Source organism: Palaemon carinicauda, chromosome 39 (assembly GCF_036898095.1).
Source record: "Palaemon carinicauda isolate YSFRI2023 chromosome 39, ASM3689809v2, whole genome shotgun sequence".
Taxonomy (NCBI): domain Eukaryota; kingdom Metazoa; phylum Arthropoda; class Malacostraca; order Decapoda; family Palaemonidae; genus Palaemon; species Palaemon carinicauda.
In genome coordinates this window covers 14040001-14055263 of record NC_090763.1, presented here as the reverse complement: position 1 = coordinate 14055263, position 15263 = coordinate 14040001, and the positions used below count along the sequence as shown (strand labels likewise).

The 15263-nt window shown below is 37.3% G+C and overlaps 1 protein-coding gene across 1 annotated transcript in view; it reads right to left on the bottom strand.

Moving 5' to 3' along the window:
* LOC137631261 (uncharacterized) overlaps positions 1 to 15263 on the bottom strand; it is a 775190-nt gene that overhangs the window by 5783 nt on the left and 754144 nt on the right. The window contains exons 26-28 of the mRNA XM_068363044.1: positions 13996 to 14210; positions 6507 to 6590; positions 2805 to 3161 (exon numbers count right to left, since the gene is read on the bottom strand). Of these exons, the coding sequence (XP_068219145.1) occupies positions 2805 to 3161; positions 6507 to 6590; positions 13996 to 14210 (656 nt within the window). The remainder of the gene's footprint in view (positions 1 to 2804; positions 3162 to 6506; positions 6591 to 13995; positions 14211 to 15263) is intronic.

Sequence of the window (15263 nt, the reverse complement as noted above, 5' to 3'; positions counted from 1 at the left end):
GTCTTGTGACCCGATCTATGATCACTAATCAATAAAACAATCATTCAAAATGAAGTCAGTGGCAGTATTTCTTGTTAACAGTGCACTACTAGGCTTTGGGTGTAGTTTAGCCAATCTATTCCCTTATCTACACCCTCCTTGGACCTTTGTTGGAATGCATCCAAGATTTACTCAAGTATAAGTATAGTACGATGTACTAGTGCTCTCATGTTCTCTCTATACAAATATTCTATGGGGTAATTTTCATTCTTCTTCATTGGTCTTTTTGGGACAATACGATGAGGATGATCATAAAGAGATAAATCAAAAGACGTGTTATGCTGCAGTTTTGTCTTGAAAGATTTTGTGCAATCTGAAACAATTCCATATTTCTTAAATGTCCACTTTGTACATTATGTTTGTCCTTTGCTTTTTTGACCTGTAATGCAATCTCCCATTGCCTTATCAATCATGTTGACAAACTCTTCTCAGTCGACTCTCTTGAATCCAGAAAATGTTCTGAACTTCCCCATAAATATCTGGGAAGTCAAAAGCCATTCACAGCATCAGTGAGACTGTGTGTATGCACTGACCAACACCAGTTTTTAATTCATCCATGAATGAATGATTTGAAGTTCTCTGGCATCCTAATTCATCCATGACAGACTAGCTATGCCACTACATTTGTAAAGGTGAAAAATTTCCATTATTCTATTATTTCAGTGCTAGAGTCCATACAAACTACTCTTCAGATGAGATCAAACACCAGAGGGTATTCAGGGCCTTAACACGCCAGATCATACCCTGGTAAAGAGGCTGCAGTAATACGGTCATGTTAAGGGTGGCCAGATGCATTGTCAATAATAAGACCTACAACTCCAAACATTTCATTAAAATTGTGAAACCATCCTTCAAACAGTGACCCATACTTGCATTTTGTGCCGACTGACCAGTCTTGATTGCTCTTCACATTGTTCTTAAGGGTGTATGGGTAGTTAACCCTGTTCATACCACCTTACCTTATATGACTATTAGCAATGTCACATGGTACTAACTTGAATCTATCTTTTTGTAACTTGAACCCATTTGCATGAATTCTACTTTCAAGAGTGGAGGTTTAATTTGACATTTTCCTTCAAGACAGAGCCTATTAAATTCTTCATAGCTAAATAAATTTTGGATGGTATTTATCCTCCTTAACTTCTTCACTTTTTCTTTGGTAATCTGAGAGTAGTCTATATTAGCAGTTACAGATTTTCCAGATACATGTAAATTTATGAGCTCATATCTGTACATGATTTCCCGTTAATTGTCCGGCAGATAATTTTCGCAAAATCTTCGTATAGTATGGGCTAAGGCTGTCCACCGCAGCACATTTTACGCTAATTTCTACTTATGAATTTAAAGACTTATCTATCTTCACTAATTAGTTATCAATTAGCACGGGCCAAGTGTTGGGTATTGAAAGAGCAGAAGCATCTATTCATAAAATGAAAGCTTCTATCTTATTGGACATTATGAAACCTTGGGTAATTAAGTTGAACAACCTTTCTCTTTTACATATTTTTTTTTTCTGACGTTAGAGAAGCAACATCACACGAGTTCTTTTGCCTGCCATCACAACTGCTCTTGGACTTTGGAACTCCTACTCCGTGTACATTTGTCAAATGAACACTTATCCAAAGAAATCATTCAAGTGAGGTTACAACAGTTTGCCCCTTAGATGGTAGCAATTGACTAATGCATCACGTGATAAGCATGGTGGGAGTGTAACAACTGGGGTGTACCAGAGGATTACTTGGAAAGCTTTTCAAGACGTCAGCCGCGCAAGAAATTCAAAATCGAACATTTAGTGTTTATGGATTTTATGAATTTCCTTATTCAATAATCAATGATCATAGGTAATTGAAGCTGTAAATTAAGGGGGGCATCCGTGCCACGAATATTTCTATCTTTTTCTCATAAGCACTATAACAAGTTAATGCCTGCCACTAACTTCTTAGACTGTAATGAAAGTAGCCATAAAAGTGGCAGAAATACTAGAAGTATGCTAGCAGTGAAAGATCATGGGGGCCGTGGAAGCTTCGCGTAAATGTGCATCTATAATGCCTAGTCACTCCTTTGACAATGGAAGCTTGTTCTAGCTGGAAATCTGTCATTCACAGGCGCGTAATTTTGAAAGATCATAAAATAATAAACGCTATACGCATCTATGAGCACTAATTAGACCAATAGATTTATTAACATGAAATAGATAATAAAATCAAACAGTATTTTTCCTTTTCTACTGAATTATTAAGTTCACTGTACTAAAAAAATTGAAAATAAAAAAGAGCGATTGTAGGCTATCATGCTGCAAAAACTACATAATAGCATCTGAAGAAGTCTAAGAGTAAGCGCTATTAGCTCTAGTGTGCAAGACAAAAACAATTTAAGAACTCGTTTTAAGAAGCAGCATTCCATTTATTTTTAAATCCTGATAAGATCTCTCTTCAATAAATAAAATCTAAACTAAAATTGAAAAATGAAACAATTTTAAGCAATTTAAATCTCCCAGTTTTCAAAAGAATTTTTGATCCTTCTACGGAAAATCTAAGCACTAAGATTGGAAAATTTGAGTAAATCTACATTTGAGAAAACTATCCATATACTGTTGCTTTAAATTTGAATGCGTTGCTAGTGCAACGTCAAACGTTCTGACTTCCTTTGATGGCATGTGATAATGACTAAAGGAGAGGGAGAGAGAGCAATTCAGAGCGACAACAAAGCGGGAAACGTCTTCCCTGGCCCCCACGAGGAGAAACAACCACCGTGGTTACATGCACCTAAGAAGTCCTTCCAGGGGGCTATCGGGTGATCTATACTCGTAGCTCCGCTTTCTTTGAGGTGGGGGAGCTGGGATATCCGAAAGCACAGTCTCTAGCCTTTCAGTGGACACCACGTGGTTTCGGGTGAGGTCGTGGCGCCTGTAGAGCTGGTGGTGGTGATGCTGCTGCTGCTGCTGTAGAGGACGGTGGTGGTGCTGGAAAATCTCGTGCTGGGAACTTTGCTGCAAGGGTTGTTGCTGTTGCTGCTGCTGCTGCTGCTGCTGTTGTTGAGGATGGTGGTGGAGGAGATGGTGCTGTTGTTGTTGCTGCTGTTGATGTTGCTGCTGCTGCTGCTGTTGTTGGCTGCTTGTTACGCTGCAAAGGTTACAAATGTGAATCTGGTGCTAAGGGGGAGTTGAAAGTACAACGATGGCCAACATTGGTTTAGTTAGATAGGCAATGACTCTGCAGTAACTTATAAACGGTACTCATACACGTATGAAAAAACCTTGATAAACACAAAATCAAATTTCCTAATCTGTTTCATAAGGAAATCCCCTAATAAGCCCAAGTTCTCAGTTCAGTTTAAATGTACACACACACACACACACATATATATATATATATATATAAATAATATATATATATATATATATATATATATATATATATATAGATAGATAGATAGATAGATAAATATCAACACAATATCGTGCTTAAATAGAAATAAATTTCTACCTCATACTTGCGATCAAATCCTAGCCCCTTCTAATGAAAGGCCAGGTCGATTCCAACCATGCCGCCAGAAGCCATAAAAGAAGTCGGAACCTAACTGCTAATCTGCAGTTCAGGATTTACCTGGCGAGACATCAGTCTCTTTACCAGCGAGTTTTCCCCGACTTCCCGGCCCACCAGGTGACACGATTGCTGGTAATTCATTCAAATTACCCCTAATGAGTCAATATGGATAAATATCAACACAATATCGTGCAAAAATAGAAATAAATTTCAACCTCATACTTGGGATCAAACCATAGCCCCTTCTAATGAAAGGCCAGAAATCGACCTGGCCTTTCATTAGACATACCAAATTTTCGACATGATTACCCTCCCCGAAAGGCATTCTATAGAGAGCAAAGGATCAAAATATATAGTCAGATTTCTATAAAAAAAAATTCTTTTCTTGCTTGAAGTATAAAAGGAGAGACGACTAAAGATACCTATGGTACGTCCATCACCCAAATTAGACTTTTACCTATAAACTTTGTTCAAGGAGCAAAAAGTAATACGAAGAAAGATATGACAGTCGCTTTAATTCTATTTCTAGGTCTATTTGTAAATTTACCTGGCCTAAGGAGCTAAAGAAGAGATGACCCTTTAAAATAAGACTTTTACTTGAAACTTTACCTTCTACCTTGATCATAGAGCAAAAGGAGACACTATTTGAAATATATCCATTGGCCAAATCAGATTTCTACCTTTTATTTTCCTGGTTCCAAAAGTTAAAAGATGGAGGAGTTAAACTAAATTCGTCTCCAAAAGAAGATTTCTACCTTTTTCTTGCTTTATTCCTAGAGTAAAAGAAAAGACAAACTATGTCCACTATCTAATCAGAAACTTAATAATTTACTTGTCTTGTCCTAAGATGAAAAGCGAAGATAATTCATCACATATCCTTCTCCCTCATGAAATTTACACCTATAACTTACCTTGCTCCATGAGCCAAGGGAGAAAAGGCTAAAAGTATGTTCCTGATTGCAAATAACATTCATTATAAACATTATTGCAATATCAAATAACTCACTTATCCCTGAGCAGTAACAGTTCAAGCATTTAAAGACTTAACATTGTACTTTTGTGATAAATTTTGTGCTAGAAAATATTGATCAACAAGAGAGAGGTCCATAATTGGACAGGGTAAGAAATTGAAAGAATCACAAGGTCCCCATGGATAAGGACTTGAAGAAAATCTAAAAAAATGACATCTGTCTTGTAACATTGGATGGAGGTTCGAAGCTAAGATAAACAGCGATGAAAATAGTCAAGTTAGGATGCATGGAGCATGAAGAATGCATACTACTTAAATACCAGTCATAATGTTACCAACTAATTTGATACTCAGGGTTAAGAAATGCTCACATCATATTGTTATTATATTTGTTGGCTAGATATAAAAACTTGGATCTACCAACTTTCATTCTAGAAGCTAACCGAGTCAGTACCAACTCTAACTTCAATTAGTTTGTTTCACAATCAGGTTTGCTTCCAAATACATATGCATTGGATCTGATTATACCGAGTCAACTAATATATCATTTGAGTTTATGAAAAAATCATAACTTTCATATACACCAAAGACTAAAACATGCAAGGGTTATCACAAACAAGAGGACACATATCTTAAGACTAATATGTAAACTAAGTTCTTAATAATAAGATCCTACCTACTGTGCCGAAGTCATGTGTAGTGGATTTACTGCTTTCTGAATATGCATACTAATGTTAACATAGGATAAATACATGGATTATAATTTAGCATGGTGGAAAAAAACTATATAGTCAAAAAGGAAATAAAATGTCACACAAGATAATCTGGTTATCTTCACCAGCAACAACAAAAGGTTCTGTAGCTTTCAAACTCACCAAAATGGGTGTATAAGTAATGTACAGTTGACTCCATGAACTTCAGTATATATCACAGCAAGCTAAGGTGGCATCTGACCACTTTACATTGTGGTGAAGCACTACGCAAAGGAGCTTTTTACCTCATTGATATGCCAATGACGTTTACTATTTTACTGTAGTATACGTTATCTACAGAATAATATTGCTACTTAATTAGCATTACTGTGCGATCTTATAACCCTTCCTTATGTCCGATAGGGATGGTGTGAAGTTGCCAATCTCTCCTTAGGTTACCATGATGTGTAACAAAATTTACGAAGTCAACTTTATCAGGTTACAACAGTTAGAACAGGGTCCAAAGTACCAGGATATACTCAGAAAACAAGGGCAATTACTACTCCAACTTATAAATCCGAAGCAGCTTTAACAATCGCTACTGTAAGTTCTGGTATCTAGGTGGGTGGTGCAGTGTAAGCCGATAACCAATTTTTTTATATTCTATTGCAATGCATGAATAATGCTCTTGAGATAGCCTTAAAAATACTTAGCATAAGGAAAACAGGCAAACACGTACAATTTTTGCCACTTTACTTGGACCATTTTAGAATGAAATTTGCAAAATAATAATAATGATACTAATAACAATATGCAAATGCTCAGGTAGATGGTCTCCATAACTTAATGTATTCTTTCATCAAAATCTTATATCCTAATTTCATTCAAATATATATCAGACCATTACAAAGACTTAATGCAAATATCTAGGGAACTGATAATGTAAAGTACAGTATCATTTCTAAAGTACAGCAGACGAAGATATTACCAACCGATGCAAGAATTTGCTATCATTACAATTCTGAAAGCACTCTCAAGATGCCTTTGCAATACCATGGTATTTCAAAAAAATGCAAGAGTGATACTATCAACCAGGAAGTCTTAATACAAAACAGGCAATCAAACACACACTTGGGAGGATCACCATGCACAATCTAAATAACGGAACAAGAATTCCGGCATACTACTCATGCATTACCATGCAGGCACATTGTTCATACAGGGCGTCATGCGGGAAATGGGGTTATTTGGGTGACTCACTCCAAACTGACGGTCCTGACCCAAGTAGAGTCATCTGAGGGCGGAGTCCAGCAACAGGCAAGCAGAGGGCCAGCACTAACAGCACTGGCGAAGTTAAGAGGCTGTTAGTGGCTCAACAGGCCGTGTCTATGGCAGTGATTGGCTGAAGTTAAGAGGCTGTTAGTGGCTCAACAGGCCGTGTCTATGGCAATGAATGGGTGAAGTTAAGAGGCTGTTAGTGGCTCAAAGGGCCGTGTCTATGGCAGTGATTGGCAGAAGTTAAGAGGATGTTAGTGGCCCAACAGGCCGCATCTATAGTAGTGTTTGGCTGAAGTTAAGAGGCTGTTAGTGGCTCAACAGGCCGTGTCTATGGCAGTGATTGGCTGAAGTTAAGAGGATGTTAGTGGCTCAACATGTGTCTATGGCAGTGATTTGCTGACGTTAAGAGAATGTTAGTGGCCTAACAGGCCGTGTCTATGGTAGTGATTGGCTGAAGTTAAGAGAATGTTAGTGGCTCAAAGGGCCGTGTCTATGGCAGTGATTGGCTGAAGTTAAGAGGATGTCAGTGGCTCAACAGGCCGTGTCTATGGCAGTGATTGGCTGAAGTTAAGAGGGTTTTAATGACTCAATAGGCCGTGTCTATGGCAGTCATAGGCAGAGTTTAAGAGGATGTTAGTGGCCCAACTGGCTGCGTCTATGGTAGTGTTTATCTGAAGTTAAGAGGATGTTAGTGGCTCAACAGGCCGTGTCTTTGGCAGTGATTGGCTGAAGTTTAGAGGATGTTAGTGGCTCAACAGGCCGTGTCTATGGAAGTGTTTGGCTGAAGTTAAGAGGGTGTTAGTGGCTCAACAGGCCGTGTCTATGGCAGTGATTGGCTGAAGTTGAGAGGATGTTAGTGGCCCAACATGCCCTGTCTATGGCAGTGATTTGCTGAAGTTAAGAGAATGTTAGTGGCCTAACAGGCCGCGTCAATGGTAGTGATTGGCTGAAGTTAAGAGAATGTTAGTGGCTCAACAGGCCGTGTCTATGGCAGTGATTGGCAGAGTTTAAGAGGATGTTAGTGGCCCAACAGGCCGCATCTATGGTAGTGTTTATCTGAAATTAAGAGGCTCTTAGTGGCTCAACAGGCCATGTCTTTGACAGTGATTGGCCGAACTTAAGAGGATATTAGTGGTTCGACAGGCCGTGTCTATGACAGTGATTGGCTTAAGTTAAGAGGATGTTAGTAGCTTAACATGCTAATGTCTATGTCAGTGAATGGCTGAAGTTAAGAGCCTTTAGCGGCTCAAAATGCCACGTCTGTGACAGTGATTGGCTGAAGTAAAGAGGCTGTTAGTGGCTCAAGGGCCATGTCTATGGCAGTGAATGGCTGAAGTTAAGAGGCAGTGATTGTCGGAAGTTTAGAGGATGTTAATGGCTCAACAGATCGTGTCTATGGTAGTGATTGTCCTAACTTAAGAGCCTTTAGTGGCTCAACAGGCCGTGTCTATGGCAGTGATTGGCTGAAGTTAAAAGGCTGTTAGTGGCTCAACAGGCCGTGTCTATGGCAGTGATTGGCTGAAATTAAGAGGATGTTAGTGGCTCAACAGGCCGTGTCTATGGTAGTGTTTGGCTGAAGTTAAGAGGATGTTAGTGGCTCAACAGGCCGTGTCTATGGCAGTGATTTGCTGACGTTAAGAGAATGTTAGTGGCCCAACAGGCAGCGTCTATGGTAGTGTTTGGCTGAAGTTAAGAGAATGTTAGTGGCTCAACAGGCCGTGTCTATGGCAGTGATTGGCTGAAGTTAAGAGGATGTCAGTGACTCTACAGGCTGTGTCTATTGCACTGATTGGCTGAAGTTAAGAGGGGTTTTAATGACTCAATAGGCCGTGTCTATGGCAGTGATAGGCAGAACTTAAGAGGATGTTAGTGGCCCAACAGGCCGTGTCAATGATAGTGATTGGCTGAAGTTAAGAGCTGTTAGTACCTCAACAGGCTGTGTCTATGGCAGTGATTGGCTGAAATTAAGAGGTAGTGATTGGCTGAAGTTAAGAGGCTGTTGGTGGCTCAAAAGGCCATCTCTGTGACAGTGATTGGCTGAATTTAGGAAGCTGTTAGTGGCTCAATAGGCTGCGTATATGATAGTGACTGGCTGAAGTTGAGAAGTTGTTAGTGGTTCAACAGACCGTGTATATGTCAGTGATTAGCTGAAGTTAAGGAACTGTTAATGGCTCAACAGGCCGTGTATAAGATAGTGATTGGCTGAATTTAATAAATTGTTAGTGACTCAACAGGCCGTGTATATGTCAGTGATTAGCTGAAGTAAAGGAACTGTTAATGGCTCAACGGGTCGTGTCTATGACAGTGATTGGCCGAAATTAAGAGGCTGTTAGTGGCTCAACAGGTCGAGTCTATGGCAGTGATTGGCTGAAGTTAAGAGGCCGTTAGTGGCTCAACAGGTCGTGTCTATGCCAGTGATTGGCTGAAGTTAAGAGGCTGTTAGTGGCTCAACAGGTCGTGTCTATGACAGTGATTGGCCGAAGTTAAGAGGCTGTTAGTGGCTCAACAGGTCGAGTCTATGGCAGTGATTGGCTGAAGTTAAGAGGATGTTAGTGGCTCAACAGGTCGTGTCTATGACAGTGATTGGCCGAAGTTAAGAGGCTGTTAGTGGTTCAACAGGTCGTGTCTATGACAGTGATTGGCCGAAGTTAAGAGACTGTTAGTGGCTCAACAGGTCGTGTCTATGGCAGTGATTGACTGAAGTTAAGAGGCTGTGAGTGGCTCAACAGGTCGTGTCTATGGCAGTGATTGGCCGAAGTTAAGAGGCTGTTAGTGGCTCAACAGGTCGTGTCTATGGCAGTGATTGGCTGAAGTTAAGAGGCTGTTAGTGGCTCAACAGGTCATGTCTATGACAGTGATTGGCCGAAGTTAAGAGGCTGTTAGTGGCTCAACAGGTCGTGTCTATGACAGTGATTGGCTGAAGTTAAGAGGCTGTTAGTGGCTCAACAGGTCGTGTCTATGACAGTGATTGGCTGAAGTTAAGAGGGTGTTAGTGGCTCAACAGGTTGTGTCTATGACAGTGATTGGCTGAAGTTAAGAGGCTGTTAGTGGCTCAACAGGTCGTGTCTATGACAGTGATTGGCCGAAGTTAAGAGGCTGTTAGTGGCTTAACAGGTCGAGTCTATGGCAGTGATTGGCTGAAGTTAAGAGGCTGTTAGTGGCTCAACAGGTCGTGTCTATGACAGTGATTGGCCGAAGTTAAGAGGCTGTTAGTGGCTCAACAGGTCGAGTCTATGGCAGTGATTGGCTGAAGTTAAGAGGCTGTTGGTGGCTCAACAGGTCGTGTCTATGACAGTGATTGGCTGAAGTTAAGAGCTGTTAGTGGCTCAACAGGTCGTGTCTATGACAGTGATTGGCTGAAGTTAAGATGCTGTTAGTGGCTCAACAGGCCGTGTCTATGACAGTTATTGGCTGAAGTTAAGATGCTGTTAGTGGATCGACAGGCTGTGTACATGGCATTGATTGGCTGAAGTTAAGCAGCTGTTACAAGCTCAATAGGCCATGTCTGTATCTGTGATAGGAAAACTTTTTAAATGCTTTCTGGATTAAAATGCAAGGTTTATAGTTGAGCTGTTATTTGGTTAATAATGCTGTCTAAGCCAGTTATTGGCTGAATTTGAGTTGTTGATGACCCAATAAGCCATATCTATGACAGTGACTGATGGTGAAGTGCTGTTTGTGGTTCACTGATATGTATATGGTAGTGAATGACTAAAACTAAACTTTTAATGTCACAACCAGCCACGTCTGTGGTAGTGCTTGATGCCATTCAAAGGCTGCTTTGATTTGAAAGTGTGTCTAACACAGAGAAGAGCTTAAATTAGCCTGTCATTGTAGAAACCAGTTAAGTCTGCAGCTGTTATTTGTGTAGAAACCAGTTAAGTCTGCAGCTGTTATTTGTGAAGTCAAGAGGCTATTAGTAGCTTAACGGTGTATCCATATGGTACGGGTGGCTGTATTAGATGAAAATAACTGCTTGAACTAAAATGACTAATTCGTGAACTTCCTTAACAGTCATGTATATGATGGTGGACCTGTTAGCAAGAGTAAAGCTGTGTCAAATCAACTGATTATTATCTAAACTGTGAATGGCAAGCAGTCCTCGACTATTAACCCTTTCAGCACGGACATAATGCACGCATCAAGGAGGGCATAGTTGCCATACACTTCTAGAAATAAAACTAAGCAGTTCTGTGTATATTTATGTCCGTTTTATATTCATTGTGGACATGGCCTGTGTCTTAGCCTAATATCTAGCACACCAACTATATTCTATGGATATCTGCTATGATTTTTAGTGAATTTTATGGGATTATGAAAATGTACGAATTTACAATTGTGTAGAAAGACAGGACCGACGGATCATGATAATGTAAATGCATAAGTGTTTATATATCAATGCGTCACCGGAAATTAAGATAAAAGTAAATGAGTGTAAAGATCAGGAAACATTAGCAGCTTCTATCTCAACTAATAATAAAAAATAATAGTATCGGGCAAAATCCATAATTAAATGCAACAATGCAATGGAAGGTATTTCTCATGAAAGGAATTTATTAATTTTTTAAAGAGGTGAAACGGGAAGTTATTTTCAATAATGATCACAAAAGATGTAAACAAAAATTAGTTGATAAAAAGTGGATTGAAGCACAAACGACAATGGACATCGTGTTAAAACACTTCAAGAACCAACTCGTGGTGTTTATAGAGGATGAATATATGTCACAGGCATGATAAAAAGATTATTGTAAAAAAAAAAAGAAAAAAAAATACAAGAGCATGTTCGTATCGATTTATCAAGCATTGGAGTGGAATTTGTGGTTTAGTAATTACATTATATATACACACACCTATATATATATATATATATATATATATATATATATATATATATATGTATATACATACATATACAAATGTATAATATATATACTTATTTATAATCATATGTACATACAATATATATTCATATATATATATATATATATATATATATATATATATATATATATATATATATATTATATATATTTATATATATATATATATATATATATGTATTTATATACATAAATACATACATATATGTGTATATATATATATATATATATATATATATATATATATATATATATATATATATATATGAGTGAATATATACTGTATGTGCATATGATTGTATATATGCATATATATGTATATCTATGTATAATATATATATATATATATATATATATATATATATATATGTAAATATATAGATATATATATATATATATATATATATATATATATATATACATATGTCATTTCATTGATTGATGTCAAAATACACCTCTCTAAATAAAATCAAGTTAAATGCAGCGAAATCGACGAATGGAAATAACCTTCAAAGGTGACAAATAGCTAAGAAATATTCTTATTTCACTTATCCCCATTAATGTATAGTCTATAGTATTCAAATATATTCTAGTTTCACTATATAAATAGTTAAAGTTTTTGAGGAGTTATCAATGTAGTCCAATAACTTTATACAATAGTTTTTGACGTTCTAGTGAAATTACTGAAATATATTCTCCTCAAAGTTATCATATTAATAGGGTAAATATATTGTACTGATTATTTCTTTAGGGTAAATATATTGTACTGATTATTTCTTCAAATTGATTATTTTATTCGGGCAAATAAACTGTACTGATTATTTCTTCAAATTGATTATTTTATTCGGGTAAATAAACTGTACTGATTATTTCTTCAATGCGAGTATTTTAATCAGGTAAATATATTGTACTGATTTTTTCTTCAGTTATTATTTTATTTGGGTAAACATACTGTGATTAGAGAGATTAGTTCACCAAACATTCAGCTGGGTTCCACAAGGCCCTAGAAGTGTTGGAGGACCCAGGCCTACATGGCTGAGAACTATGAAGCGCAAAGTAGGAGATGATGAATGGAGAAGTATTGAATTTAAAGCTCAAGATGGAGACAACTGGCGAAATCTAACCGAGGCCCTTTGCGTCAATAGGCGTAGGAGGAGATGATTATGAAATATACTGTACTGATTATTTTTTCTCTGTTATCATTTACATTAGGTAAATATATTGTATTATTATTTCAACAATGTTTTTATCCTTATCAGGTAAATATACGGAACTGATTATTTCTGAACAGTTATTACTTTAATCAGGTAAATATACTATACTGATTATTTCTTTAATGTTATCAATTTAATCAGGTAAATATACTGTACTGATTATTTCAGCAATGTTTTTATCCCTATCAGGTAAATATACGGTACTGATTATTTCTTAACAGTTATTACTTTAATCAGGTAAATATACTGTACTGATTATTTCTTAAATGTTATCAATTTAATCAGGTAAATATACTGTACTGATTATTTCAGCAATGTTTTTATCCTTATCAGGTAAATATACAGAACTGATTATTTCTTAAAAGTTATTACTTTAATCAGGTAAATATACTGTACAGATTATTTTTTCTCTGTTATCATTTTCATCAGGTAAATATACGGTACTGATTATTTCTTCAATGTTATCAATTTAATCAGGTAAATATACTGTACTGATTATTTCTTCAATGTTTCAATTTCAATCAGGTAAATATACTATACTCATTATTTCATAAAAGTTATTTTGATCAGTTAAACATATTGTACTGATTATTTCTTCAATGTTATTAATTAATTCAGGTAAATATACATTATTGGTTATTTCTTCAATGTTATTTTTTCATTAAGGTAAATATACTGTACTGAATATTTCTTCAAAATTATCATTTTAATCTGGTAAATTTACTGTACTGACTATTACTCCAAAGTTATTATCTCAATCAGGAAAATAAACTGTACTGATTTTTTCTTCAAAGCTATTTTAATCAGGTAAATATATTTCTTCTATGTTATTATTTCAATCATGTAAATATATTTCCTTAAGGTTATTTTTTAATCAGGTAAATGTACTGTACTAATTATTTCTTGTTTCTATTTCAATCAGGTAAATGTATTTCTTTAATGTTATCATTTTAATACTGCGCTGATTATTACGAGGAGTATATTTCTCCTCTGCTTATGAGTAAACAGTTTCTGGGAACAAGTTCGTAAAATAGAATATTTTGACATCAACTCAAGAAATGACTCTGAAATAAATGGAGAGAAATAAAAGGGTGCTCTGAAATCAGTCGTCTATCCGTAATGTTAAAAAAAATATATATATATTCTAAAAAGTGCTTATATTAAAGAGATAAGGAAAATCTTATCAGGCATTGGAAATAGAAAGATGAAATAAGAAAACTCAAGACCTAGAAGGAAATCATGACAATAATAAAAATATCAATAATAATAACATTAAACTAAGTAAAATACTTTAAATAACATCTCTAAATGACCCAGAAGTGCACCGAACGAGAAAACAAATAAAAGAAATAAAATCAAGTTGATAAAATTACTTACCTAAGTGGCAGCTGCTGACTCTTCTTGATCGCTGGTTTGAAGCCGTTGGCTTCCAACTCCTTTTCGAGCTGCTTGATGCGCATGCGTGCCATGTCCAGCTCGTGTTTGACCTTCCATATGTGCGTGTCGCATAGAGGGTCACGGCATCTATGCCTTCGGAGTTTGTCCGTTGCTTCGTACACAGCACCTCGGAATGTCAACGATTTTCCCATGCTCTGAGGGAGGATGAAACACACATATGAGAGAGAGAGAGAGAGAGAGAGAGAGAGAGAGAGAGAGAGAGAGAGAGAGAGAGAGAGAGAGAGAGAGAGTGTCAATGTTCTGCTTCCGATGTGAAAGAATGTCAATGTTTGGCATCCGGTTACACATGGATGCCAATGTTTGGCATCTGGTTATACATGGATGCCAATGTTTGACATCAGGAGTTTGGCATCTTGAGAGAGAGAGAGAGAGAGAGAGAGAGAGAGAGAGAGAGAATGTCAATGTTCTTCTTCCCATGTGAAAGAATGTCAATGTTTGGCATCGGGTTATACTGTACATGGATGTCAATGTTTGACATCAGGAGTTTGGCATCCTGAGAGAGAGAGAGAGAGAGAGAGAGAGAGAGAGAGTCAATGTTCTGCTTCCTATGTGAAAGAATGTCAATGTTTGACATCAGGAGTTTGGCATCTGAGAGAGAGAGAGAGAGAGAGAGAGAGAGAGAGAGAGAGAGAGAGAGAGAGAGAGAGAGATGTCAATGTTCTGCTTCCATGTGAAAGAATGTCAATGTTTGGCATCGGTTATACATGGATGCCAATGTTTGATATCAGGAGTTTGGCATCCTGAGAGAGAGAGAGAGAGAGAGAGAGAGAGAGAGAGAGAGAGAGAGAGAGAGAGAGAGAGAGAGAGAGAGAGAGAATGTCAATGTTCTGCTTCCTATGTGAAAGAATGTCAATGTTTGGCATCGGTTATACATGGATGCCAATGTTTGACATCAGGAGTTTGGCATCCTGAGAGAGAGAGAGAGAGAGAGAGAGAGAGAGAGAGAGAGAGAGTCAATGTTCTGCTTCCTATGTGAAAGAATGTCAATGTTTGGCATCCGGTTTGGATGCCAATGTTTGGCATCTGGTTATACATGGATGCCAATGTTTGACATCAGGAGTTTGGCATCCTGAGAGAGAGAGAGAGAGAGAGAGAGAGAGAGAGAGAGAGAGAGAGAGAGAGAGAGAATGAGAGACAGTCAATGTTTCATCCTGTAAAGATGTCAATGTTTGACATCAGGAGTGGAG